The 25,858-nt window shown below is 39.0% G+C and overlaps 1 protein-coding gene across 1 annotated transcript in view; it reads left to right on the forward strand.

Annotated features, from left to right (window-relative positions):
• The window catches only part of LOC118853460 (teneurin-3), a 324,419-nt gene that overhangs the window by 59,482 nt on the left and 239,079 nt on the right, over positions 1-25,858 (forward strand). The window contains exon 2 of the mRNA XM_036763567.1: positions 16,960-17,197. Within this exon, the coding sequence (XP_036619462.1) occupies positions 16,960-17,197 (238 nt within the window). The remainder of the gene's footprint in view (positions 1-16,959; positions 17,198-25,858) is intronic.

The following is a 25,858-nucleotide window of genomic DNA, read 5'->3' on the forward strand; positions in this document are numbered from 1 at the left end:
CATCATTGTTGGTGGAGTTGTGAACTGATCCAACCATTTTGGAACTATGCCTAAAGAGCTATAAAAATGTGCATACTCTTTGACCCAGCAATGCCAGTTGTAGGGCTGTATCCCAAAAAGATCATACAAGGGGGAAAAGGACCCACATATACAAAAATATTTGTAGCAGCTCTTTTTGTGGTGGCCAAGAATTGGAAATTGAGGGGATGTCCATCAGCTGGGAAATGGCTGAACAAGTTGTGGTATATGACTGTAATGGAATACTATTGTGCTATAAGAAATAATGAAAAGGTGGACTTCAGAAAAACCTGGAAAGACTTATATGAACTGATGCTGAGTGAAGTCAGCAGAACCAGAAAAACATTGCACATAGTAACAGCCACAGTGTGCAATGACTGACTTTGATAGACTTAGCTCTTCTCAGCAATGCAAGAACCTAAAACATCTCTAAAAGATTCATGATGCAAAATGCTATCCACATCCCGAAAAAGAACTATGGGTCTGAATGCAGATCAAAATAGACTATTTTCTTTTTTTATTTTGTTCTGTTTTATGTTTTTCTTTCTCCTGGTTCCTCCCATTCATTCTGATTCTTCTATGCAACATAACTAATGTGAAAATGTGTTTATTAGAAATGTGTATGTAGGGGCAGCTAGATGGCGCAGTGAGTAGAGCACTGGCCCTGGAGTAAGAAGGACCTGAGTTCAAATCCAGCCTCAGACACTTGTCACACTAGCTGCGTGACCTTGGGCAAGTCACTTAACCCCAATTGCCTTGCCTTCCCCCCTCCAAAATATAAAAAAAGAAATGTATATGTAGAGCCTATTTTGGATTGTATGCCCTCCAGGGGAGGGAGAAGGGAGGGAGGGGGAAAAAAATTAAAACTTATGGAAGTGAATGTTACAAACTAAAAACAAGTAAATTAACTTATTAAAAAATAAAATTAAAATTCATACATTTATCCAGTACAATGATATCACTCTAGGTGCTGTTATTATCCCCATTTTACAGTGGAAGAAATTGAGGCAGATAGATAAGTGACTTGCTCCTAGCCACTCACACAGTTAGTAAGGATCTGAGGCCATATTTAACTCATCCTCCTAACTCCAGGTCCAGAGTTCTCTCCACTGGGTCATCTTTGCACCGCATCACACTGCATTCCTCAATGTGAAGTGTTTCTGTTTTCATTTTCCCCTTTCTGCTGTCTTATGTAAACATATATTTAAATATGAATTTAAGAGTGACTGAAATATACCCTCATGCTATTTTAAAATATGTTACATCTCTAATAACCGCACATATTATTTGGTTTGTATACTTCCCTAATATATGGGATATAAACACTGACTAAGAACAGGCTATCCCTGTGGTCTTCTGTGTGTTGCTATTTATGAAGCAAGGCTCTGGTGAAGAGTTGAGAAAATGTGCCTTTCTTCTTTCTTTGTAGGGGTGAGGTACTATGGGTGTGGAAAGATCTATTTACTATCAGTTAGCAAAATATGTATTAAATGGATACTGTATGCCAAGCCAAGACAGGCAAAAGACAGTCCCTGGCCTCAAGGAGCTTACTGTCTAAGGGAGGAGACAATATGCAAAGAACTGTGTACAAACAAGCTAGGGTTAGAAAAAATAGGAAATAATCAAGAGAGTAAGGTCACTAGAATTAAGTGGGATTAGGAAAGTCTTCCAGTTGATGGTATGAATTTTATTGGATAAAATGAGTTAATATTTGAAAAGTACTTTGCAAAACTTAAAGTGCTGTATAAATTCATAGCAGGGATTTGAAGGGAAATAGGAAGGGGCCACTAGGTGGCGCCATAGTGCATAGACTCAAGTACTGGGATCTGGAGTCGGGAAGACTCATGTTCCTGAGTTCAAATCTGGCCTCCGACACTTAACTAGCTGTGTGACCCTGGGCAGGTCGCTTAACTTTGTTTCTTTCCATTTCCTCATCTGTAAAATGAGCTGGAAATGGAAAACTACCGTCTTTGCTAAGAGAACCCCAGATGGGGTCACAAAGAGTGAGATGCAACTGAAACAAATGAAAAACAGCAAAAGGGGGGTCAATAGGCAGAGGTGATGAGGGAAATTATTCCAAGCATGGAGGACAGCCAGTGAAAATGCCCGGAGTTGGGAGTTAGAGTTTTTTGTTCAAGGAACAACAAGGAGGCCAGCTCCATTAGATCACAGAGGAGGGGGTCAAGGAAGGGTGTAAGATGTAAAAAGACTAGAAAAGTCGGTGGACTTTTCTCTTTATTTTTAAATACTAACAACAGTTGTCTTTTTGAGTGGAGAGGGGGTTATATTGGGAAATCCAGGTATTGTAAAAACAAAACAAAAACAGAGAGTATCTATAAATTTAAACGTATAAAAAGATGTCCAAGTCAACCATTTGCACCTGACCCCCCACCAGAAAACACCCCAACATTCTGTGATGCTCTACTCTGCTGCCTGGCAAGTTTTTCCCCCACAATTCCTAACACTGTAGTTAGATGATTATAGAATCATAAAATATCAAAGCTCAAGGAGACCTTGGGGGTCGTCCGGCTCAATCCCCTCATTTTATAGATAAGGAAGTTGAGGCCTCAATCACACTCCTTAGGGTGCAAAGTCTGCAGGTCATTTATTATTCACCTCTCACTTCTCACTTATTTTCTTGTCTTTTCTTGTGGTCAACACCAGGCCAGCAGGGATGAGTCTGGAGGATGGCTGTTGGATTAGGGGGGGTTAGAAAATGATCCCTCGTTCCGTCAGGTTCTTCTCTTTTTAAGAGAACTTTTTTTTAGTTGATAATGAATTCTCCTAGGGAAAGGAGGCTGTGAAGATTTCTTTTAAAAAAAGACTTCTTTCTCTTTTACTGTTTCTTTTTATACCTCTACTGATAAATGATCCTAAAGAAACCCAAACAAATTTCTCACCAGTTGTACCTAAGAGATTTCAGAATCAGCCCATTCCTGCTCAGTCAAAGAAAGCTCTTGGCTCCACATTGCCCTTGTTCACCCTGTCCGTATTTCTGCCAGGTTCTGCAGGTTGCTTTGATTTGTTGTTTACTGGGAGTATATTCACTATGTATGTGTGATAATAAAGCAATTTCTTTATGATTTAAACAGACAATTCGATTTCTTTTAATTCAGCAAACATTTTTCAGGGACCTACTGTGTTCAAGATAAGGCCATATGGATAAAGGGCCAGTCACAGTCCAGAAGATTAGATTCAAGTCCACTCTTTAACATAGACTAGCTGAATAATCCCAGGCAAGTTTTTTTTTTTAATAACCTTTTAGTATCCTCAGGCAGCTACCTAACCAGCTGTCTAGCCAAAGTTCCAGGGCAGTCACAGATTTGCCTTGGTAAAGCGAATTTCCTCATTGGGAGTTCCCTATCTAGTGATGGGGAAACTGTGGCCTCGAGGCCACCTGGGGCCTTCTAGGTCCTTGAGTGTGGCCTTTTGACTGAGTCCAAGTTTTACAGAACAAATCCTTTTGTTAAGGAGATTTGTTCTGTGAATTTTGGATGTATTCAAAGGGCCGCACTCGGGGACCTAGAGAGCCACATGCGGCCTTGAGGCCACAGGTTCCCCACCCCTGCTTACCATCCCCCCTTCTCTTGCCACCTAATGTGCAAGATTATGCAGTTTATGGTTTGAATTGTCGTACTTGAACTGCCTTTGAATTCCATTTATTAAAGTGCTGGAACAGAATCAGAGCCATTTTCACACTTAAGCGCTCGCCTTGGATGAGAACTGACCTCTTAAAACAGAGACATCTCCCCTACCTGGCATTAAGTCAGGGCTGAGGGCAGCGGAGAGCTACTGAGCTATTTTAATGATATGAAAGGAAATTATAGACGAAGAAGGGTTTTCCTTTTCCCATGTTAACTGTATCATTGTGGGCTGGTTCCATTGCCAGTGTCCCACTCTGGGGGAAGGCTGATGTGTATGGGGAGGGCAGGTGATGAGGAGGAGGCAAGGAAGGGAGGGAGATACAGCGAACATCCTGAAATCATTGCTCTGTAATTCTATCTACCATGAACTTGCGGCATAACCTTGGACGTGTTACCTCATCTCAAATTTCCCCGTTTGTACAGTGAGGAAAATACTTGCCACACACTTACTTTTCTGAATAGGGAGATGAAGATTAATGAGCTGGTTTCTAATGTTCTTTGCACTTCTCTGTGTAAAGGAGACATTTCTATGTATGATATATACCTGCCTGCCTTTTTCAGGTCAACAAAATGAGTCGCTTTCAGTATAATAATAGCTTTCAGGATAATAATAAAGCCTAGAATTGTATAGCACTTTCTGGGAGCTCAGAGCATTTTTTTTACATTTTATTTCATTTATCTTTACAATATCCTTGAAAAACAGGTAGAGGCAAGGATGACCCTATTTAGAAAGTAGAGAAATCCAGGCGTGGAGACTCCCTGAAAATAACACTTAAATTAATGGTAAGATTAGAAATAGCAGCTCACTGAGAGGTTATGGACTCAGAATGCAGAATGTGACAAACATTTTTGGACATAGCAGATGTGGGCGTTTGTTTTGCTTGACTATACATATTTGTTATAGAGATTTTCTTTCATTTTTTTTCTTTCTCAATGGGGAGGAGGGAGAGTTGGCTGGGAGGGAAAGAAAATAAATGCTTGTTAATTGAAAAATAAAATTTAATTAAAAAAAGAAATAAAAGCCAAGTCCAAGGATCGGGCTGCTCATTATCCAAATTAAAACAAAACACGTCTTAGCACTTGCTCTCTGGGAGGCTAGAATCTAACTTAGATTGTACTGCATAGCAGAAGCAAAGGTCTAAGGTGAACAAACAGGGAAAAAATGAGGCAGACCAGTCCATGGTATCTGATGACAATACACAAAAAAAAAAGGTTTTAGGTGTTTTGTTTATTTCCCATGGGGGAAGTTTGAGTTCAGAAAGAAAACAAGGTTGGTCTGAGATAAAGGCAATTAATAAGGGGTGAGTTGGAATAGGAGAGAAGGGTGAAAACCAGTGAGGAAAGTTAGAGTATGAAAGGGGGCTCAGTGGAAAGAATAAGGGGAGGAAAGAAACGTTCCTGGCCTTTTCCTGTCCTTGTCTCTCACTAGATGGAAACGCGGGTGACAATTACCAATTTTTTTCCCCAGTGACTTTGGTATAAGGGAGTCTCGGAAGTGATTCCTTCTTTCTCTGTAGCATTCCGACTTTCTACACTGACCTAGGCATGTTCTTGTGTTAGGCACGTTAGGTTATTTGATTCTTAGATTTTGTTTAACCTTTGTTGAAATTCATATTAATATGGCAAGCATTTATTAAACACCAGTGGTGTTTAATAAAACAAAAAGGACAGGGAAATGGTGCCCACCGTTAAAATTTTTTGTGACATTTGAGGAAAACAACATGAACACAGATAAGTAAATAGGGGTAGAATTTCACTGCTGTGGGGAAGTCCTGGGTGAGAAGACTCCATTTACCAATGCCAGTCACCACCTCCTTTGCAACTGATGGTCTTGGAGAATTTCTCAGACTTTTCCATTTAAATCTGTATGAATGAAACAATTTTCACTTGGGAAATGATGGCTTTCAGTGTTCTCTTGTTTTGATCTCCCTTCACCATTTAGGAGGAGGTAGTTTTTTTTTTTTGTAGAGAACATTCCTGCTCTATCTATGCAAAACATAGATTCCCCCATGTTCTTTATGACAGTTCAGCCCACACTTTTGACCCTTTTTAGAGAAAGAACAAGTCATCAAACCCTAGGAGTCATCTGGAGTACCCAGGCATGGCACCACCTACAGTTTAGACCAGGGACATTCCCTCAGCTTTGTCCTCCTTATCCTCACCACCCCTGCTTCTGCCCCCCCCCCGCCCCCAATCTCTGTTTCTGTCTCTGTCTATCTGTCTGTCTGTCTCTCTCTCTCTCTCTCTCTCTCTCTGTCTCTCTCTCTCACTTACACACACACACACACACACACACACACACTCACTTTACCAGCAGGAATCATTTTCTCTCCTACCCATGTTATTCGAAAGCCCATTTCCTTGGCTCCTCTCCCAGAAGGACACAAGCTTAAGGCTGTACAAAAGAGATGAGCAAGGGCTGAATTTACGTACATCAGTGTGGAAGCTGACAGTAAAAGCAAAATGAGGACAAACACAAATTCCAGGTTTTGTTCTAGAAACGACCCGAGACAGAACTCTTCACCTTCCCTCCCACCCCCATCATGATTGTGAGATTAGGGCAGATCAGGAAGAATAGCACGACCTGACTCATCTTCATGCCCCACAGAGTTGGCAGCTCTTTTCCCCCTCAGAAATGAGGAGAAGCAGGTTTATTTTGGTAAGGCTCCTGTCATCAGTGATGCTCCTAGGTGTCTTAATTGTTAGAGCAAAAACTTCCTTCTCATTCAGCTTCCTATTTGTCTGATTGCATTAACTTGTTGGGGGGTACCTACTGCAGACACAGTTATTCAGTTCCCTTTTCTCATAACATTTGAAGTAAAACCAGCTATTTTCTACCCCAAGGGGAGGTGCTTCTTGGTACAGTAAGAAAAACCAAGAAGCATGTTTATAGTTCTTTGGTCTATATGTCATCTTTCCCATCTCTTGAGTGACTGATACATAAAAACAGATGTTGGCCAGAAATGCTGCATCAGAAAAGATAAAAAAAGATGATCAGTCCCCAAGTCAGAAAATGGCGCTGAAGCCCATTAGAGGGACATGAACCGCAGTCCTTTGCCTTCCCAGGAGCTCTTTTTTCTGTGCCTGGGTAATTAGGTTGAGAACAGTTACTTTTATGCTGCTTTTGTGTGTGTACTGTCTTCCCTGTTAAGCATACGGTTTATGTGGCTAATAATAAAAATATTAATAGTGTTTATATAGTACTTTAAGGTTTGCAAAATGCTTTACAGATATGTCGTTTTATCTTCACAACCCGGAGAGGTACGTGCTCATGATATCTTCTTGGGCCAGTAATCTGGTATAACACCCAAGTCATGGTCCTATGTTAATAGATTACAATAAATGGGTTAAAAATGAGAAACAGCAGTGCAGTGAAGAGATCATTGGTATAGGGTCAGGACCTTAGCTGGACAACCTGTTACACAGTCTCTTTTATCTGACCTCTAAGCATATGGTGTCTAAAACATTTAAATTCCCCTTCACCTCACCACATACATACAGACAACTGCTAGACTCAAAAGGTTTCATGACCAGTGAGAACAGAAGAATTAAAAGCTGGTCTCTAGGTCATGACTGCAGTGAAGGATGCTCTCAGTGAGAGGAGGGATAGAATTGAAAGTGAGTTTGGTCCAAAAGGGCTGGTAGGGAGAAAAAGATAAGACGAACACAATTTTCATTGTCACTTAAGGCATACATTTTTATCAAAATATAGACATATTTATGATTTTAGTAAGCTCATGACCTCTAAGTGTGAGAGGTGAAGAAACAGAGTCCATCTAGTATAATCTCTTCTTTATACTAAAGAGGAAAATGAAGCCCATGGGAGTTAAGTAATTTGCCCAAGGTCACATAGGGCAGCTAGGTAGCCCAGTGGACAGAGAATTGGGCCTGAAGTCAGGAAGACCCATCTTCCTGAATTCAAATTCAGCCTCAGACACTTAATAGCTGTGTGACCCTGGGCAAGTCACTTAACCCTGTTTACCCCAGTTTCCTCATTTGTAAAATGAGCTGGAGAAGGAAATGGCAAACCACGCTAGTAATCTCTGCCAAGAAAGCTCCAAATGGGGTCACAGAGAATCAGACACAACTGAAAAATGACTGAACAACCCATAGGTTATAAGCATCAGAGGCAGGATTTGATCCCAGGTCCTCTCTAAAAATAGAAAATGTTCTCTCTCCCCACCCCCACCATGACATTGCTGTTATACTGAGCTCCCTTTTCCTTTAATCAGCAGTCTTTCAGACTCCTTGTCTCCATGTTTTATATTTTTCTGCCTACTTTTTAACAGTTAAATTCTAAGGGTCTCTAACCTAAGGGATGAACTAGCCCAAGTCCTGCCTGGAGTCAGTGGCACCGAGAGTATCCCTCCCCATAGTCTGATTACTATATCGATATCATCATTATTTGTGGCTGCTCTGTGCTGACATTGTGGGCTATGAAGAGATGTACAAGACACTATAATGATCATTTCCCTTAGAAATCTGTAACCTAGTTGCAGTCAGTAGGGAAGAACAAGAGAAAAGGTATCCTCCAATAGAAGATTTCTCAAAGCTTAGCATTTGGCTATTTACCCGGCACCAGTGGAATCATATCATTTCGGAGTTCGAACGAACAAGACCAGTGATCCTCCTTCCTCTGCTTGAAGACTTTTAGAAAAGAGCGCACTACCTCCATAGCAGTTCATTCTGTGATTGATCTGACAGCTCTAAGTATTATATAGAAACTCTTCCTAATTTTAAGCCTAATTCTCTCTCTCTCTCTCTCTCTCTCTCTCTCTCTCTCTCTCTCTCTCTCTCTCTCTCTCTCTCTCTCTCTGTCTCTCTCTCCCTCCCTCCCTTCCTCCCCCTCTATCTCTCTTTCTTTCTCTCTCTTCCTCCCTCCCTCCCCCCTCCTTCTCCCCCTCTCCATCTCCATCTCTCTCCCTCTTTCTCTCTCCCTCTCTCCCCTCCCTCTCTCTCCCTTTCTGTGTATGTCTCTCTTTCTCTGTCTCTCATTCTCTCTCTTCTTTCTGTCTCTCTCTATCCTGTTTTGTGCACTACACTGATTTCTGCTCTCAGAAATCAATCAAAATTGATCCCTCACAGTGTAACCTAATAGATACATGAAGGTACCTGTTGTGTCACTATGGCACAGTGAAAAGAGTATGAAATTTGGAGTCTTGAGGACCTGAGTTCAAATCCTTGCTCTGGTCTTTGAGCAAGTCATTTAACCACTCTGGGTCTCAGTTGTTTCCTCATTAAATCAGTATGTGATTTTGAAGGTCCTTTCTGGTTCTAAATCAATAATTCTATGGTTTCCTCCCCGAAACTGAACTTACTATTAAAGATCTCATCTAGTCATGACAGGATATAAAAAGACTCACCTACTTTCTGGACATCGTATTTCTGATTTAAATTTTGTCTGCCATGTACTTCTGGTTCGTAGGAAGTTTGCCAACCTCCAAAATTTTTAAAGTTGATTTTAAATCCAAGTGTAGGACTTTATTTCTATCCCCATTAAACTTAATTTTAGTGAACTAAGCCAATCATTTTCACCTCTTCAGTTTAAAAAAATTAATCCATCTGGCGAATTAATCATATTGCTCAGCTTTGTGGCATCTACAGATTTCATAAACCTGCCATCTATTTATTCATCCAGTTTATTAATAGAACTTTGGAACAGAATAGAGCCAAGGACAATCCATTCTGCCTTCTTCCATTGTCTCCGTTTCAGACACTTTTGTGTCTGGTTGTCTAATTCTGAAAACCCACCTCAATCCACTGTTATCCAGCTTCCATCTCTGTTTTCTCCACTAGGATATTGTGAAAATCTTAGCACATGCCTTTTTGAATTCCAGGTATGCCATGCTTATTATATTGCTTGTATTCGTCAGCTGAGTGGCCCTTTTGCAGATGTGCTACCTAATAAAGTTGGATGTTTCATGCCTTACTGTTTTTACTCAGTCCATAAATAGTTTCAGCTAATAACTAATAAGCATATGGGGGAACAGGACATGTATGCATATGAATTTCACAAACCAGAATTTCACTTTTCAGTAGTCTGATTTAAGATGTCTCCAAGAATTCATTTAGCCTAAAAGTGGGGACTGACTAGATGTGGTGTAGTATACAGAACTTTGGAATTGACAGTCAATAATGAATGAGTGAATAAGTGTTTTTGAACACTTACTTTGTGCCAAACATTGTACTAAGTGATAGAGAGACAGATAAAACAAGCCCAAACTCAATCTCTCTCTCTCTCTCTCTCTCTCTCTCTCTCTCTCTCTCTCTCTCTCTCTCTCTCTCTCTCTCTCCCTCCTTCTCCCTCCTTCTCCCTCTCCCTCCCTCCCTCCTCTCTCTCTCCCTCCCTCTCCCCCTCTCTCCCTTTCTATCTCTCTGTGTCTCTCTCCCTCCCCCTCTCCCCCCTCTCTGTCTCACACACACACACATACAATACACACAAGCAAGACAGTTCCTTCCCTAAGTGAACTTCCATTCTAAAGAGGGAAAACAGAAACGGGGTAAGAAGAGATAATGTAAAAGAGGGAATGCCAGGAATTGCCATGGTGGCACGATCAAGGCAACATAAAACTAAAATTCACATATGAGAACCCAAGGTCCCAGAGGTAGAGTCCAAGGTTATGGTGAGTACAGTCAAGTCATGTGACTTTGTGACCAAGAAGTGGCATGGTAGCCTGTGGTTGTAAGCAAGACTCTTGCTGCAGCCCAAGGACCAAGGGCCAAGTCTGAGATCAGTAGGGAGGGGGTTAAGGAAGATAGCCAGATGGCAGGCAGCATGATTTGGAAATGTACAGAAAGTGGCATGGTGGCCAGTTTCTGAGCATAATAAGTTCAAATCCCACCTCAAAGACTTTCTAGCTGTGTGACCTTTCAAACCACTAAACATCTTTATTCCTCAATTATTCCATCTGTACAGTGGATGTTGGATCAGCTTCTAAGATTCCTTCCAGCACTAAAAATCTGTTATCCTAATCTAGAATCTATAACCATTGAAGCCGTACCAGTGTTCCCCACAAATTTTACTTACCTAAAAATGTGGATACCAACTTTGGTTTTTCTAACTGAATCAGAAACAGAGGTTAGGTTTCAAAAAGTGATTCCACTAACTTCAGGGAAGTAAGGTAAAAAAATTAAACAAACTTGAAGAATATAGAATCATGGCATTTCAAAGCACAAGAATTTTATCCTAACATAACTTTAGTTCAGTCATAAATGACTAGTGTAGCTTCCTCAGCTAACTAGCCCTACTCCTGAATATTTAGCATCTGGGCCTGACACCACTCTGTACCCATCTGTCTTCTTTTCTTGGGAAATGGCCCAGATCAGTCCTTCTGGCCTGGTGTCTATTCCTTATTGGTTTCCCCTTAAAATTTGTTGCTCTCCATGGTCCCTACCAGTTTTCTTATCCATTCTTCTGGGAAATGTTGCAAGATGTTATTATCAAGACTGTACCTACTAATGGTAAGGGGGGCGGGGAATCTTATCTTCACAGTTGTCATCCAAAGTAGCATAACTCTAACCTTTCAGCACACATGCAACCCCTCATCTGTGCTGGTTAGGGTTAGCACTAAGCCTAGCTACATGTGATTATCCAAGCCAGGAGTACAAACAGTATACTTCAGTATTTTATATTGATGTTGTGAGAACATCGATGCATTCCCTTTGCTGGTTTAGGTTGATGTTTTATCATCCTGTTTAATTCTTTTCCACATGCTTCCATAAATTCTCCATGGAGCATCTACCCAGCATACTTGAGTTTTTTTCCCTAGATCTTTTAATATTTTGTAGATAACAGTGCACTATTCTTCCTGCCCATATATAATCCCTTATTCTTTCTACATAACCTTTTATAGTTGCACATACACTGGTTGATATCTTTTATGCCATTTTTCTTGTACAAGTCATTACTGGCAATGTGCTGTAGCCTACTTATACCTACCATATGTCTTTCTATTGCAACTGAAATCTTTTGAAAGTCATTGTGTTCTGTGATTTGTAGATGTAATATCATGTTCAAAGGCTTCAAGCATCCATTTTCAGAATATCACAGGGAAGGGAAGATTTCAAAAGAATGGGAAAAATAACAGGTGATATTGGAAGTAGAATGGTATAATCAGGGGGGAAAAGGCCAAATTTGTTATTAGAGGACATGGGTTCAAATTTTGTCTCTGACTTTTGCTACATGTATGAATTTGGGTAAATCATTGATCCTCTTTTTGCGCTAGTTTTATTATCTATAAAATGAGGTCCTAGGACCAGATGAACTCTGAAGTTGCTTCTGGAAGGAGACCTAAGTAACGGCTGACCCATGTGGCTGCTATGACTCTGTAAAGATCTCAAGAATATTCTAGTTTAGACTAGGCAGGCTTTGGTCTTCTAGAAGCACTCTGTTCTCTAATCTGTCTTCTAATGATGGAAGCCTTAGTCATAAACCCCAAAGGGATATGCCTGGCTTTGTGGAACAGTATGGACATAATAGAACTCGTCAGCTCATACTAAGAAGGATGCTTAAAACTAGGGCATTAGGTAGATAGTTCCTACCATAGGACTTTTAATCATACCTTAGTTCAGCTGTTATATGGGCCCGCCTACTTGTTCCACAGCCTGAGACATTAGTCTCTACCTGGTTTGAATCTTGACAAACAGCCTCTGCCAGTATATTCTAATCCTGCTTCTGTTTGTGCCCTTTCTATCCAGTCTGGATCTCTGAACAAGGATCCCAGATCCTTGATTTACAGATTTTAGATTTATCCCCTTCCCTCCATTTTGCAGGAGGCAACTAGGTGGCTTGGTGAATAGAACGCTGGGCCTGGAGACGGGAAGATCTTGAGATCAAATCGAACTAGTTACTAACTCTGTGACCTTGGGCAAGTCACTTAACCTGTTTGCCTTAATCCACTGAGGAAGGAAATGACAAATCACTGTAGTATCTTTTCCAAGAAAACCTCAAGGAAAGTGTGGTCCGTGGAGTGATAAAGAGTCGGACACGACTGAACAACCACCACCACCAGCGATAATATCAACGACAACGCTATTTTGCCTTGGAGTCCTGATCTTTGGCCTCAGAGCCGCCTTCTGGGTTCACAATACCCATATATCCTATTTATATTAATTCATTTATTGTGTATCCAAATGAAAATGGAATCTATTGGTCAAGATGCTCACCGTCTTTGCTCTACTGGTCAGATAATGCAACACAAAGCCACAAAAAGTTGCAAAGTGGAAAGAAAGAGAGAAGAGGGGGAGGGAGCAAGGAAGGGACCAACACTGGGGATATAAATATGAGAAGTGATTAACTGAGATTGATACCTAATAGGGGAAGACAACTCACATAGTGTTGAGAGGAGTGTCTTTGCACTGGGAAATTTCAGGGATAAGTGGAATGATAAGGCAATCAGTTCAGAAGCTTAAAGACAAGTTTGTTTGTTTTTAACCCATTATTTTGATTTTCCAAAATCATTTAAGGATTTAAGTCAAAAAATCTGGGTTCAAATTCCGCCTCCAGTGCTTACCACCTGTGTGATCTGGGACGAGTCATTTATCCCTGGATCTCCATTTCTTCATCTGTAAATTGAGAGGGTTGGACCAGAGTGCCCTTCCATGTCTAGATCTTTCATAGCATAACCCTGCAAATATATTAAGATAACTATCATGTCACCATGGTCCCGTGGAAAGAGTGGGGGTTTAGAGTCTAGAGGAAGTCCTCCTGGAAATCTTCATAGATGCTATCATCCAATGAAATGCCTTAGAATTCAAGCACAGATATCACGTCATCTATGATAGTTAAATGTGTTTAATTTAATAACAATGAAATGTTAAAAAATAATTTAATTTTTCTGACTTCTCTCTTTTGGTTAACAGCACTGATGTTCTCCCAGGGCTCCCAAGCCCCCTGGTTAGGAAGCTTATTGTAATCTTGACACATCCTTTTTCCTCATCTCACCAATATATAGGGCCATTCTGTCTCCAGTACACATCCCTTCCTTCCAATTCCTATTTCCTCATCTCCCCCAGGCTCAGTTACTATAAAAATTTCCTTCTTGGCCTGAATGTAGCTACTCTCTGCTCTGTTCTACTATATGTCTCTCCGTGTATGTCTCTATATACATATAGACACATACATATACACACATATATTCACCCTGATTAGAAACCTTCACTAGCTCCCTATATCCTAAAATACTATCTATACTGCTCTTTCTTGCTTTCAAGGCCTGCTATTATCTACCCTTTGAGTTGCTTCCATCTCCCCTATATATTGAACTAAGTTTCTTATTATTCCCCAAAATGAAACTGCAGCTCTGGACAAGCCAAGTCTCATCACGTGAATATACCGTAATCATTTTGGCTTCCAGGTTTACATGGATATTTCCTCTACTCTTCATACACCTTCCCATGGACTTGGCATACCTTCTGTACTCTTTGCTTATTTAAATCCTACCCTTCTTTCAACAGCCAGTTTAAGTTTTACTTGGTTCTTAAAGACTTCCTGGACCACTTCCTCTCTTCCTGACTCTTATCTCCCATCGATCAGTAATGCATCAGACTTTTATAAAGCAGCTCTTATGTGTAGGGCAGCTAGGTGGCACAGCAGATAAAACACATGTCTAGAGTCAGAAGACTCTTCTTCCTGAGTTCATATCTGGTCTCAGACACTTCCTAGCTATGTGACTCAGGGCAAGTCACTTAACCCTGTTTGCCTCAGTTTCCTCATCTGTAAAATAAGCCAAGAGGGAAATGGCAAACCACTCCAGTATCTTTGCCAAGAAAACCTCAAATGGGGTCACAAAGAGTCAAAAACAACTGAAAAATGACTCATCAACTAAGGATTTCAATACCCCCCCCCAAAAAAAAGAAGAAGAAAAAAACTAGGTCCCACCCTTAAGGAGCTGACTTTCTACTGGGGATTATACCATGTACTTATATCTCATTTTGCATGGTTAATTTCACGTGTTACCTTCTTTCCCTAATAGTAAGGAGAACCTCGTGGACAGGGACCATATGGTATTCTTCGGTCTTCTTTGTACTGCCTAGAATAGTGTTTTGCACATAGTAGGGCTTTGTGTGTGGTAGGTGCTTGATGTGTTCATTTTGACTGATTACAAAAAAGTGAAAGTTGCTTTTTGTTGCATTTTGTATTATTTCATGTAGTGGGTGTATTTAGTTCTGCGCCATCTGATAAATTACCTTATGATTTACATCAGACAAAAATTTTAAGTAGACTTTAAAAAAAAAAAGCTTTTGCTAGCTGTAGCTTGTTAAATGATCCTATAACCAGCTTGTTGAAATGTGCCTTAAAGCCTTCTATAGCAATTGTAATCATATGCAGTGACACCCACTGGTGCTGGGAAAGACAAAGCTGATTAAGCCTACGACACCTGAATGTTAAGTCTTTTCTTGAATTTAAAATTGTTGGTTTCCTTTTTTTTTTAACCCCATTAGAATCATATGAGCAGTTTTAACCCTGCTTTTCCCTCAAAGGCTTATTATTTCAATGTAATTGAGATTCCGACATTTATAATTTTGCTTGAGTCCCAAAGCACTGAACCAAGCTGGTTTTCTAAAATTCCTAGAAGAGGAGACCTCAGGGCCAGAGGTTATATGAGAAAACAGCTCTGTCTTCTTATCTCTGGCCATTGCCTCTGTCCCTTTGTTCAAGAGTAAGAAATTATTAGTTGTTAGATTACTATGATATGGATTATTAGGGACCATTAGAAACATTCAGTAATTACTGGTTGTAATATAATAGAGGAGGAGGTTTTTTTCCCCTTCATTGTTGTGCCCTGCAAAGAGTATTAAGAGGTTTGATAGTATGTATTCAAGCCATTACATATCACAGATTCATTTCCAGCAAAGAGAGAATTACCCCGTTAGATTGTATTATCTAGCTTAATAATCACTGCTGGTGTTCACAATGAGGGTGAAGGATAGTTCCTGCATCTTTTCCTCTTTTTTAATACCTGCATTTATATTAATATCATGGCTTAATGTATTGCTTTAAAATTATATTGCACTTTGAACTGTAGTTAGTCTAAGATTGACATCTTCTATGGGTAGAAGCATAATAAGTTTAGTACCAAGTTCCAGCCATTTCTCTAGCTCATGTAATGTTTGGTTTGCTTAAATGTAATTTTGTCCTTCGTGTCTCAGAGAGGGAGGATGGCAGGCAGGGAGGGAGAGAGAAAATTTGGAACTGGAAATTTTTTAAGAAGAATATTAAAAATTATCTTTACATGCAATTGAGAAAAAAAATTATTCAAAAAATTAAGTGTAATTGTGGGGGCGGGGGAATTTTGTCATATGTCTGCAGAACCAGCCAATGCCATTGAAGTCAGTCTCACATGTCCCATTAATCTATGAAAACATAATGTTTTTTACTTACAACTTACTATGACCACAAAGGTTGATTGGTTGTTAAAACCTAACTGTCACATTAATATCTATTTTTTTAATGGTCAGATTCTTTATGGCCAGTTGTGGTTTAGTAACATCCCGTTTCCTCCACCGTCATGGGGGACCATCTCTGGTCACCTATGACTTACTTCAAAATGTAGTGGTACTGCATAGTGTGAAATTGGAAAATCTGTTCTGTGTGTGTTCTAATGGATGTAACGGCCATTAAGTATATGAGTCTTCTGACGTTGTAATCAGATGTGATTCAGTCTGTTAAGTATCCATGAAGCAACATCTGCTTCCCAGAGTGACCTTCTGGTAAAGAATACTTAGCATCTATTAGTAGATCATAGTGCAGATCTGCCTTATTTGAAATGCACTAAACTAGAGTCATCTACTGCTGTTTAGCAACTAGCTTGTAATAATTTATTGCAGTTAAATAAAGCTTAAAAAAACTCCATTAAATAATTATAGGGATTATATGCATTTCGAAAACCTTTGTGTTCTACCGAAATTACCCATTTAATTTCAGGGTTGGTTTGTTAAAAAAAGCTGAGATCTAAAGGCACATTAGGGGAGCTGTCAGATGCTGTTTTCTGTAGGTGTTAATAAAACCAGATGAAAAAAAAAAACCTGAAACAAATTAAAACCAAAAGCAATTTTGCCATCTGTTGTATATTAATTAGAACTTTGTGTATCAAGGGTAAACTCGCTCTTAGAGAATGTCACTGAACACCCGCTAATAGAATAATATGCAAATATATTAGACTATGGAATTCTATTCAGTTTCTAATTCTAACTCAACTGTTTAGCGGATCCCCCAAGAATCAGTAGTGTGTATATTTTGTGCGTGTGTCTATATGCAGAAATATATAATGGTTTCCCATCTTTTTTTGTTTTTTAGAGCAGCCTGCCAATAATCAAGGACAGTCCACTCTGCAGCCTCTGCCACCTTCGCACAAACAGCATTCTGCGCAGCATCATCCATCCATCACTTCTCTCAACAGAAACTCTCTGACCAATAGGAGGAACCAGAGTCCGGCCCCGCCGGCTGCTTTGCCCGCCGAGCTGCAAACCACGCCCGAGTCCGTCCAGCTGCAGGACAGCTGGGTCCTTGGCAGTAATGTACCACTGGAAAGCAGGTAACTACTGGACAGGAGATTGCTCAGTCTTCTGGCAACTGAGCCAAAGCCATAGCACATCCTAGGATTTCAGGGATTCTTTTGCAGTGAGCAGCTAATCCACTTACTGCTTTTTACTTCTAGAGTTGAAAAATAAACTAATCTAAACTTTTCTCCCAGAGTTCAAGTGTACTTCAATCATCCAGGCTGTATTTTGTTTCTCCTGCTCTTGAAAAGTTCAAGTAGTCATAATAAAAAGATAGGTCATGTATATTTGATTATTTTTACCATTAAGGGCTAGGGAGGCCCTTCTTAGCCTGTGGGAGAAAGTAGAAATCTGTATCATTTTCTCTTCCACAAATTTTAACCAAACACCCAAAGGCTGATTACAGGGAAAATAAGAAAGCTTATTTCTCGGATTCAATATTCTCCCTCTTCCATCCTTTTCTCCATGTCCTGTCTACTTTTTCCTATTGCTATTCTTTCTAGTAAGTCATAAATTATAGATTCTTATACTTGGAAAAGAATTTAGAGGTCACCTAGTTCTGTGATCCCTTCTTTTTAGTCACTGGCCAGTAGTTATTTCTCCTGTTGGTTTAACCCCAGTGACAAGGAACAATTTGTTTCACAAGGTACCCTTTTTCATTGATGGTACCACAGAAAGAACCGTGGGCTTGGAGTCAGGAGGACTGAGTGTAAGTCCTGACTGTGTCTATAAGTGTTTCGTGACTTGGGTCAAGTAGCCCCATTTCTCTGAGCCTGTTTCCTCGTCTGAATAGTGGTGATAATCACATAGAGAAGGTATTTGGCAAACTTCAAAGTACTCTATACACGAGTTATGTATTATTATTACAGACACATTTTTTTAAAAACACTAAAATTTATCTCCCTATAAATTACACCCACTGAATCTAATCCTATGCCCCAGAGAAACACAGAATGATTCCATTTCTTTTCTATAGAACAGATATTCAAATGCTTGGACAGCTCTGGCCTACTCCTTCAATTACCAATCTTCTAGGTGAAACATCCTCAATTCCTTCAATCATTTTTCTTATGACATTGTTTCCAGATATCTTACAGTCCTGGTTATTCCCTCACCACATCCTAGTTTGTTAGCGACCTTCTTAAAAAATCTGGTAGGTAACAGGTGGTAGTTTCCCCAGGAAGATGGGCAGTTCAACAGAGATTGTGATATAACCACAAGAGTCTTGTGATGTTCCAAAAAAGAAAGCCAGCCCTGGTTCAGGTCCTGCCTCTGACACATACAGGGACAGTTCTCTTAACCTCTCAGGTCCACCTCCTCCCTGAAAATCTCTAAGGCTGCAAATGACAGTAGGGACTCCCCTACATTTGGAAGAGGGAGGATTTTTTTTTTACTCAATTTCTTGTATCTGTGATATCATAGGTCTAACCCTAAAAAATAGCCTAACCTCTGACTTAAAATTTTAAAAATAAAATAATTTATATAATCTCCTCTTAGTTTAACGACCTAATGGAAGGTGCTTTGGACTTCGCATCAGAAGACCTGCCTCCGCCTATCTATGTGACTTGAGGCAAATCCCTTAGCCCTTCTCAATCTCAGTGTCCTTATGTATAAAACAAAAGGGTTAGACTCTGGTTTCCCCTAAAACACCAATGATTATCTCCTTTAAAATATCTTTCATGAAAAAGACCTTGAGAAGAGTGGTAGCCTACCTTTTTGTCTATTGTCACTGATCCTCTTAAGGCAAAGGATTTAAAGCCAGGAGACATGTGACATATAAAAAATTCAAGAGACCTCGTTTCTGGGTAATTAATCATTTTATTAATCATAATAGCAATAATTGAAAGGGTCGGTGACACTCTCAAATGCCAAAGACCCCTCATGAAACTCACTCAATCCTTGTATGCCCTTGGAAAAGTGGGTGTTCCTGAGGGTGGCAGTCAACTCTGATTGGTTAACAATTAATAAGAAAAATGAATATTATAATGAGAGGTAGACCTATTCTAATGAGGGGCTGGGGGGTACAACTTTGATTATGTCATTTTTACTTCCAAATCACTCCCAGCCTTGGGCAATCCAGACAAAGGATCTATCCCCTTCCCAAAACTGCCTGAGTGGAACACAGCGGGCTGAAATTCACCTTAGATTAAACAACGTTTTCTAATTGGATAGGGCAACAAGTACACCTAGATAAGATAGTCTAGGTGGGGTAAATTTGGGGGGAAGTTCAGGGATCTCCACAGTAATTTTTTATTTAATAATCATTTCTCTCACAGATCTTAGGAACCAGGTATTTCCTCTGTCTCACACCCTCATTTTATAGATGAAGGAACTGGGAGGTAAATTGAGTTGGCCAAAGTCATTTAGTTAATTAGTGCAAGAGCTAGGATTTAAACCCAAGTCTTCTGAGAACAAATCCAGTGTTTTAGTTTGGAGGGAAAGTGGTGACTCCCCCACTGTGTGAGGCTGTGCGTATTCCCCCAACATTCTTCATGATTATTTTTCCTCCCCACTTCTTAATCTTCCATTTGATTGCAGGAGGAAAAACAATCAGGGAGGACATAGCAACAGTATGCCGGACCCTCTGGGCCACTCTCATTTGATAATGTTTGTCCCAAAATGCTGATCCCAGCACAGGGAACCCATGTTAACTTGAGCATTCAAATTAGCTCCAGGGAGTGTAACACAAGATGGAAAACACTGACTCACAGTGGACAAATTTCTAGTTTGTGCTGAAGAGATGGAGCATCTGAACCAGTGGTACCCTGAGGATCAATCAGCCAGCAGGAGACCTTACCTAGTCTCCAAAGGTCAAAATCTTTTTTTATCTTAGCTCTTTCTTCGGGCCTAAGAACAAGGTATCAAAAGCTTTTCCCCAAAAGAGTAAGAAGGCACTTGTCTTATAACCCATTATGTCAATCTCAAGTAGTTGAGCTTTCTTTTTCATTGTATATGGTTTGAAGAGGGCAAATCAGACACTAGATCCCACTTCTTTCCAGATAAAGATTTCATTGCATTCAAGTTGGTTGGTTTGGGGGAAGCTTTTTTTTTTTTCTCAAGGTTATTAGCACAGAGCTAAATTTACCTATGATAATTAATTAGCAGTCACTGAACAACTAATCAACACTGATTCACTACTGTCACTTGGCAGCATTTTATTAGGAAAAAAGTAATTTTCCAGTTGAGTCATCAAATTGAATATGTATAATTGCATTGTAGTTGACAATAATTGTTTTGACAAATATTTATGAAATATGTCAAGTTAAGTCATCAGAAGCATGTTTAATTTTGTGTATTGGGTACAGCACCAGAGGATTGAATACTTAACTAACCGTGTTCTTGGCAAGGAGAGTCGTGTCTCCAATGAAAGGACACAGGCTTTCTTTAGAGAAGGGTAAAATTTGGTGGTTTTTGTGACTATCTCTAGAACGGTACTCTAGTATTTTAATAGTATATTGATATATTTTGTTTATACATTGCCTTTAGTTTTGCACATAATCTCCTCCCTTCTCCATTTTTATGCAATCCTCCATACCCAGAGTCCTCGGAACTCTTCAAAGAATGGAAGGAAAATAATGTTCTCAGCTTTTCTTAGAATTGAACAGTATTCATTTTTGTTTGTTTTAATGTGCTTTCCGTTAGCATTATGGTAATCATTTGATCTATTGTTTTCTTCCTTTTGATTGTTTTCCTTTGTCCCACTTCCTAGAAGGAGGGCAGTGCTTCCCTGAAGTCTTCATATTCATCATTTCTTACACCTGAGTAATATTCCATTACATTAATTATCACAATTGGTTCAGTCAGTGGACATCTATTTTTTTCTGGTTCTTTGCTAAGCACACACACAAAAAGTGTTGCGATAAAAATTTTTAGTGTATTTAATCCTATTCTTTCTGACTTGGATGTCCTTGGGAAATATGTCTAATTGTAAGATCTCTGGGTCAAAGGGTATTGGATATTGTTGACACTTTCTGCATCATTCCAAATTGCTTTTCAGAATGATTGGACCAATTCAGAATTCTACTAACAGTGTGTCTGTTTTTCTGCAGTCCCTCCAACATGGAGTGTTTTCATCAGTTGTCATCTTTGCCCATTTTGGGAGTCTGAGTCAAAACTTAGAGTTTGCCTTGAATTTTCTAATATTGGTGCTTTGAAGATATCTTTCATATGATTATTATTAATCTAAATCCTTCTTTTGAGAACATTGAAAACATGGGGAGTGTCTCTTGAATTTCCAAATTTTTATTAGTTTCCTATATATCTTGGATGTCAGACATTTCTCAGAAATATTTGACGCAAATGTACACATACACACATTTTTTTCTCAGTTACCAGCTTCACTTCTTATCTTTGCTACATTGGTTTTGTTTTGTGCAAAAGCCCTTCAATTTCATGTACGCAAAACCATTGGTCTTTGTCTTTATATTGTATGTATTGGTATTTTTCTTCTGTGATCCCTTCTATCCCTTGTTTGGTTAAGAATTCTCCCACTTATCACAGCCATGAAAGTTCTCTCCATCTCATGATATAATTCTCTTTTAATTTCTTTTTAATGGTGCGAAGTTTAATATTAAGGGTTCATATCCATTTTGAGTTTATTTTGGTATATGGTATCTGATGAAAGTGTAAACCTAACCTGCCAAAACCACGTTCAAGTTTTTCTAGTATTTCTTGTCAGATAAGGAAATCTTCCACAAATAATTGATATTTTCAGGTGTAGTCTGCTACTTATTATTAGCCCTGATAGTCAGAGGTGAGATTTTGGTGGATTTTACCACATTCAGACCTTGTTAAGAAGTCATTCCTATACAGAATTGCTGAGTGAAGGGTTGCTGGGAGATAGATTTTTGCTGAGGTGTTTATCCATTTCATAGGAACACCTAGTGACTCTTCAGTATGGTTATATTAATCCTAGCTTTATTTTCAAAGATCGAAGCAGGAGAAAAAAAAACATTAACAGATGACAAGGTTTCTTTTTATGTATATGAAAAGGAGAACATAGCCCCCTATTGGCTGTCATCCTGCAAAGTAAAATGAGCTATTTTAATCTGAAGTATATATTTTTTGTTATTTTCTTCTTGCCATCCAGGTATAACATCTTTTAATGCTGTTAATCCAAGGTAAACAGTGTTTGAACTTTCAGTCACTCAACCAATAAATATAAACTGCAGTGTGAATATCTCACATTGTAGCCAACACAGTGCTACTGGGGTTTGTTTAATAATCTCACTTGGTTGGAACTCTTGAGGTGAAGAACCAGTCTTATTTGACATTGATTTTTTTCTTTTTTTAGTTAAAGTCCCCTATTGTGTAAGATTCTAAGGCTCAGTTTCAGCTGCATTAACAACTTTAGCTGGACTAGCTTGTCCCTCTCCCTTTATGTGTGTAGGGTTGGTTTGTTGTTGTGTTTTGTTTTGGTTTTGGTTTCTTTGGGGTTTTTTGAATCCTACAAGTAGTTTAATCTTGAATCATTCTTTTAGTTCCTGGCTGTGCTAAGGTTCCTCCACCCACCCCTTCCCCCCAACTCTATAACTATCACTTGTAAATAAGATAGCAGTTAATTGTTATTGATAACCACTTTCCTCTTTCTCTTCTCTTCTAAGCATAGATTGGTTATAGTTGACCATAGTGGTGTTATGCAAACTGGCTATGGGCAGTGGGTTTTGTACCTTAACAATCTGGTCCAGAGGGCCAGAAACCGAGGGCCAGAAACCGAGGGCCAGAGAAGAGAAATTACCTGGCTGAGGTCATAGAATTGATATTCAAATGCAGGCCTTCCTCCTACTGCATATTATAATTTATGAAATTAAGAATACTTTGCAGACATTTTAGTTTCAGGGGATTATAAAGGAAGTCAGAAGGGGAGGTTGCTTTTTTTCTCACTCTATATTTCATCATAGCTTTCAGTTTGATTTATTAGAAAGTATATTTCCACCAGACCCAGCTTCTTTCATCCAAAAAAAGGTTTATTTCTTTACTCTAATGAATGTAATTTTTGCTACTGATTTTTGATATAGCTGATAGATTTGTGCTTTATCCAGCCTGGAGTAGTACAGTTTTATTATTTACTTTATTTTGTATTATTGAAAATAGCTTGGGGAAAAACTAGAAATTCCTGTTATGCAAGGCACAAAGTTGTTCTGATCATTAACCCCATCCTACCCTAGCCCTACAGGTAAGAACCTTTTTTCTTAAAGTCAAACTTTAAAACAGCATTTATTCTTTACAAACATTTCCTTTTACTGTTTTTTCTCCCATACCTGATCACAGCTTCTGCATATGATAGACTACAAACGTTTTCGTCAAGATTTCTAGTGGTGTGGAGCTAATGCCCTGTCAAGGTTAACTTCATTCCACCAGGATTCAGCTCCGGTTGTTAGGACTTTATCCTTATACCCATGCAAAAATCTGCCTCTCTGAAACTTTCAATGTTCATTCTTCTGTGGCCAAGCAAACCAAATCTCTTCCATATGATAACCTTTCAAATATTGGAAGTTAGCTGGAATGTCTACACTTCTGCATTGCCCCAAGAGTCTCCTTCTTCAAGCTAAACTTCAGTTCTTTTAAATATTCTTTGCATGGAATAATCTCCCTTCCCTTAAGAATCTGGGTCTCCCTGCTCTGTGCACATCCCACCTTGTTCATGTCCTACTTCAAATGTGGTACCCCATGCTGAATATAATGCTCCAGGTGTGGTCTGACCAGGGTTGTAGTACCACAGGACCTCCCTTGTTCTAGACCCCATGCCTCTTAATATAGCCTATCAGCATGAGAAATAGCTTCTGGAGAAATCTAGAAGAGCAGATGAAAAGCTTTGAATGGGAGAATATCACAGCAGGTTTGAAAGATGTAGAGTGATCGGTCCAGTGCTGAGAAATACATCATTTTTACCTTTATTCAGTCACTCTGACCTTTACCAGTGGTGAAGTAAACTGCTTGCTTGCACAGTCCTCTAGGGTGTGTACGTGTGTATGTGTATGTATGTTTTTATACACACACACACACACACATACACACACATATATAAGTATGTGCATGCACATATACTATACTATGTGTGTAGATTGTCATTTGGTAATTACCTATTAGATGTTAATAGAATTGTTTCATTTGTAATCATTTAATAAAAGATTTATTAAAGGTTAATTCTTTTATGTATGCTTCTTGGGCATCGATAGCTCATTAGTTATGTTTCCATTACCTTTACCTTGTAGTAAATGCTTTGCTAATTATTAATGGATGAAAATGCGTATTGAATGACTTATTAGTATAGTTTTATTTAAATATCTAAACATCTTTAACTGCTTTAACATGAGATCAATTGGTTATGCTATTATAATTGCTCACTTAACTTTTCCCATTCTCCCCCCCACCCCAATACCTTTGATCTATTCAGAACCAACCTTACGCATAGGCGGAGTAGGCCACTGCCCACTATTAATGATTTCACTGAGTATCAGGAAGATTCTTCCCTGCCTCCAAGTCCCTGCCTTAGCTAGTGGAACTCAGAATTAAGCACCGTTCCCCATACTTGGTTTTAAATTGAGCATATGACCATTCCTGGCATTTTTCTTCCAAAGAATATGAAAATTATTTAGCTAGATAGAAATATTTAGTTACTTTTAAAATTTTGGTTGGAATGCTACAATATAAGCAAAATGTAAACCCCAAAGCAGTTAATTGTACTAGGTCTTTATCTCTTCTTGCTCCTATTATTAATTGAGAAGCAAGTAGGTCTTTCTATCTATAGATCACAAGTCCCTTAATTTGGTCGTGGCAAGAAAAAATTAATTTATTCAAGATATAATGAATGGTAACTCTTCATACCTTTGAAACATTTAATTAATTAAAGTGGTAAATATTTTTAGCATGAATCAATAAAAACACCAAGAGATGTATGTCTCCCAATCAGGCGGTAACCTAGGCCAGATCTCTTATGAATTCTGAGTGTGATAGAGCTCTTGTACAATGAGGTTAGATTTTTTTTACTAGTGTGATTTCCAGAGTAACCAGCTTCTTTTTAATAGCAATTAAGGCACCAGGAAAACATGCATTAATCATTTATAATAGGCCTTAAAGAATTTTCGTAAGCCTAGCCCTCTAAAATTACAATGCCATATACTGTAATGATGTTTTGGTTTCACATAACGAACCATCCATGTGCTTCGTTCAATTGTAGAGTGCCTCAGGAAATGAATTCATAATAACTTCAAACAGATTTTCAGTTTTTTCCTTGGGAACATGATCAAATTAGGTCATGGAAGCTCTTTGGCTGATCATAACTAGAGGTTTCTTGGCTGTCATTATCTTCTTTTAGCTAGGACCTATTCACCTTGAAGTCCACTTCTTCCTCCTCTTCAAGAATTAAGCTTGGGATTAGATGACTTTTTTTTGTTCTCATGTCTGTCCCGTGAGACTTTCTTCAGTCTTTTCTCCTTCACTTTTATTTTAGGTCTGAAGGTAGTCCTCCATTGTACTTCTTTGCTAAAACTTTATTGCCTCTTCTTTCTATAGGCTTTGATGATTTTATTCTTACAACTTTTAATGCTATCGTTAACACGAGTCCCAAATTTATCTTTCCCTCTCTCCAAGCCAATGATCTCTTTTTCTCTTTTTCAAAATCTTGCCTATTTTTCTAAAATATGAGTCTCAGTTTTTATAGCCAGTTAATACATAAAATGTAATTACCTATCTCT

The sequence above is a fragment of the Trichosurus vulpecula genome, chromosome 6 (genome assembly GCF_011100635.1).
Source record: "Trichosurus vulpecula isolate mTriVul1 chromosome 6, mTriVul1.pri, whole genome shotgun sequence".
Classification (NCBI taxonomy): Eukaryota; Metazoa; Chordata; class Mammalia; order Diprotodontia; family Phalangeridae; genus Trichosurus; species Trichosurus vulpecula.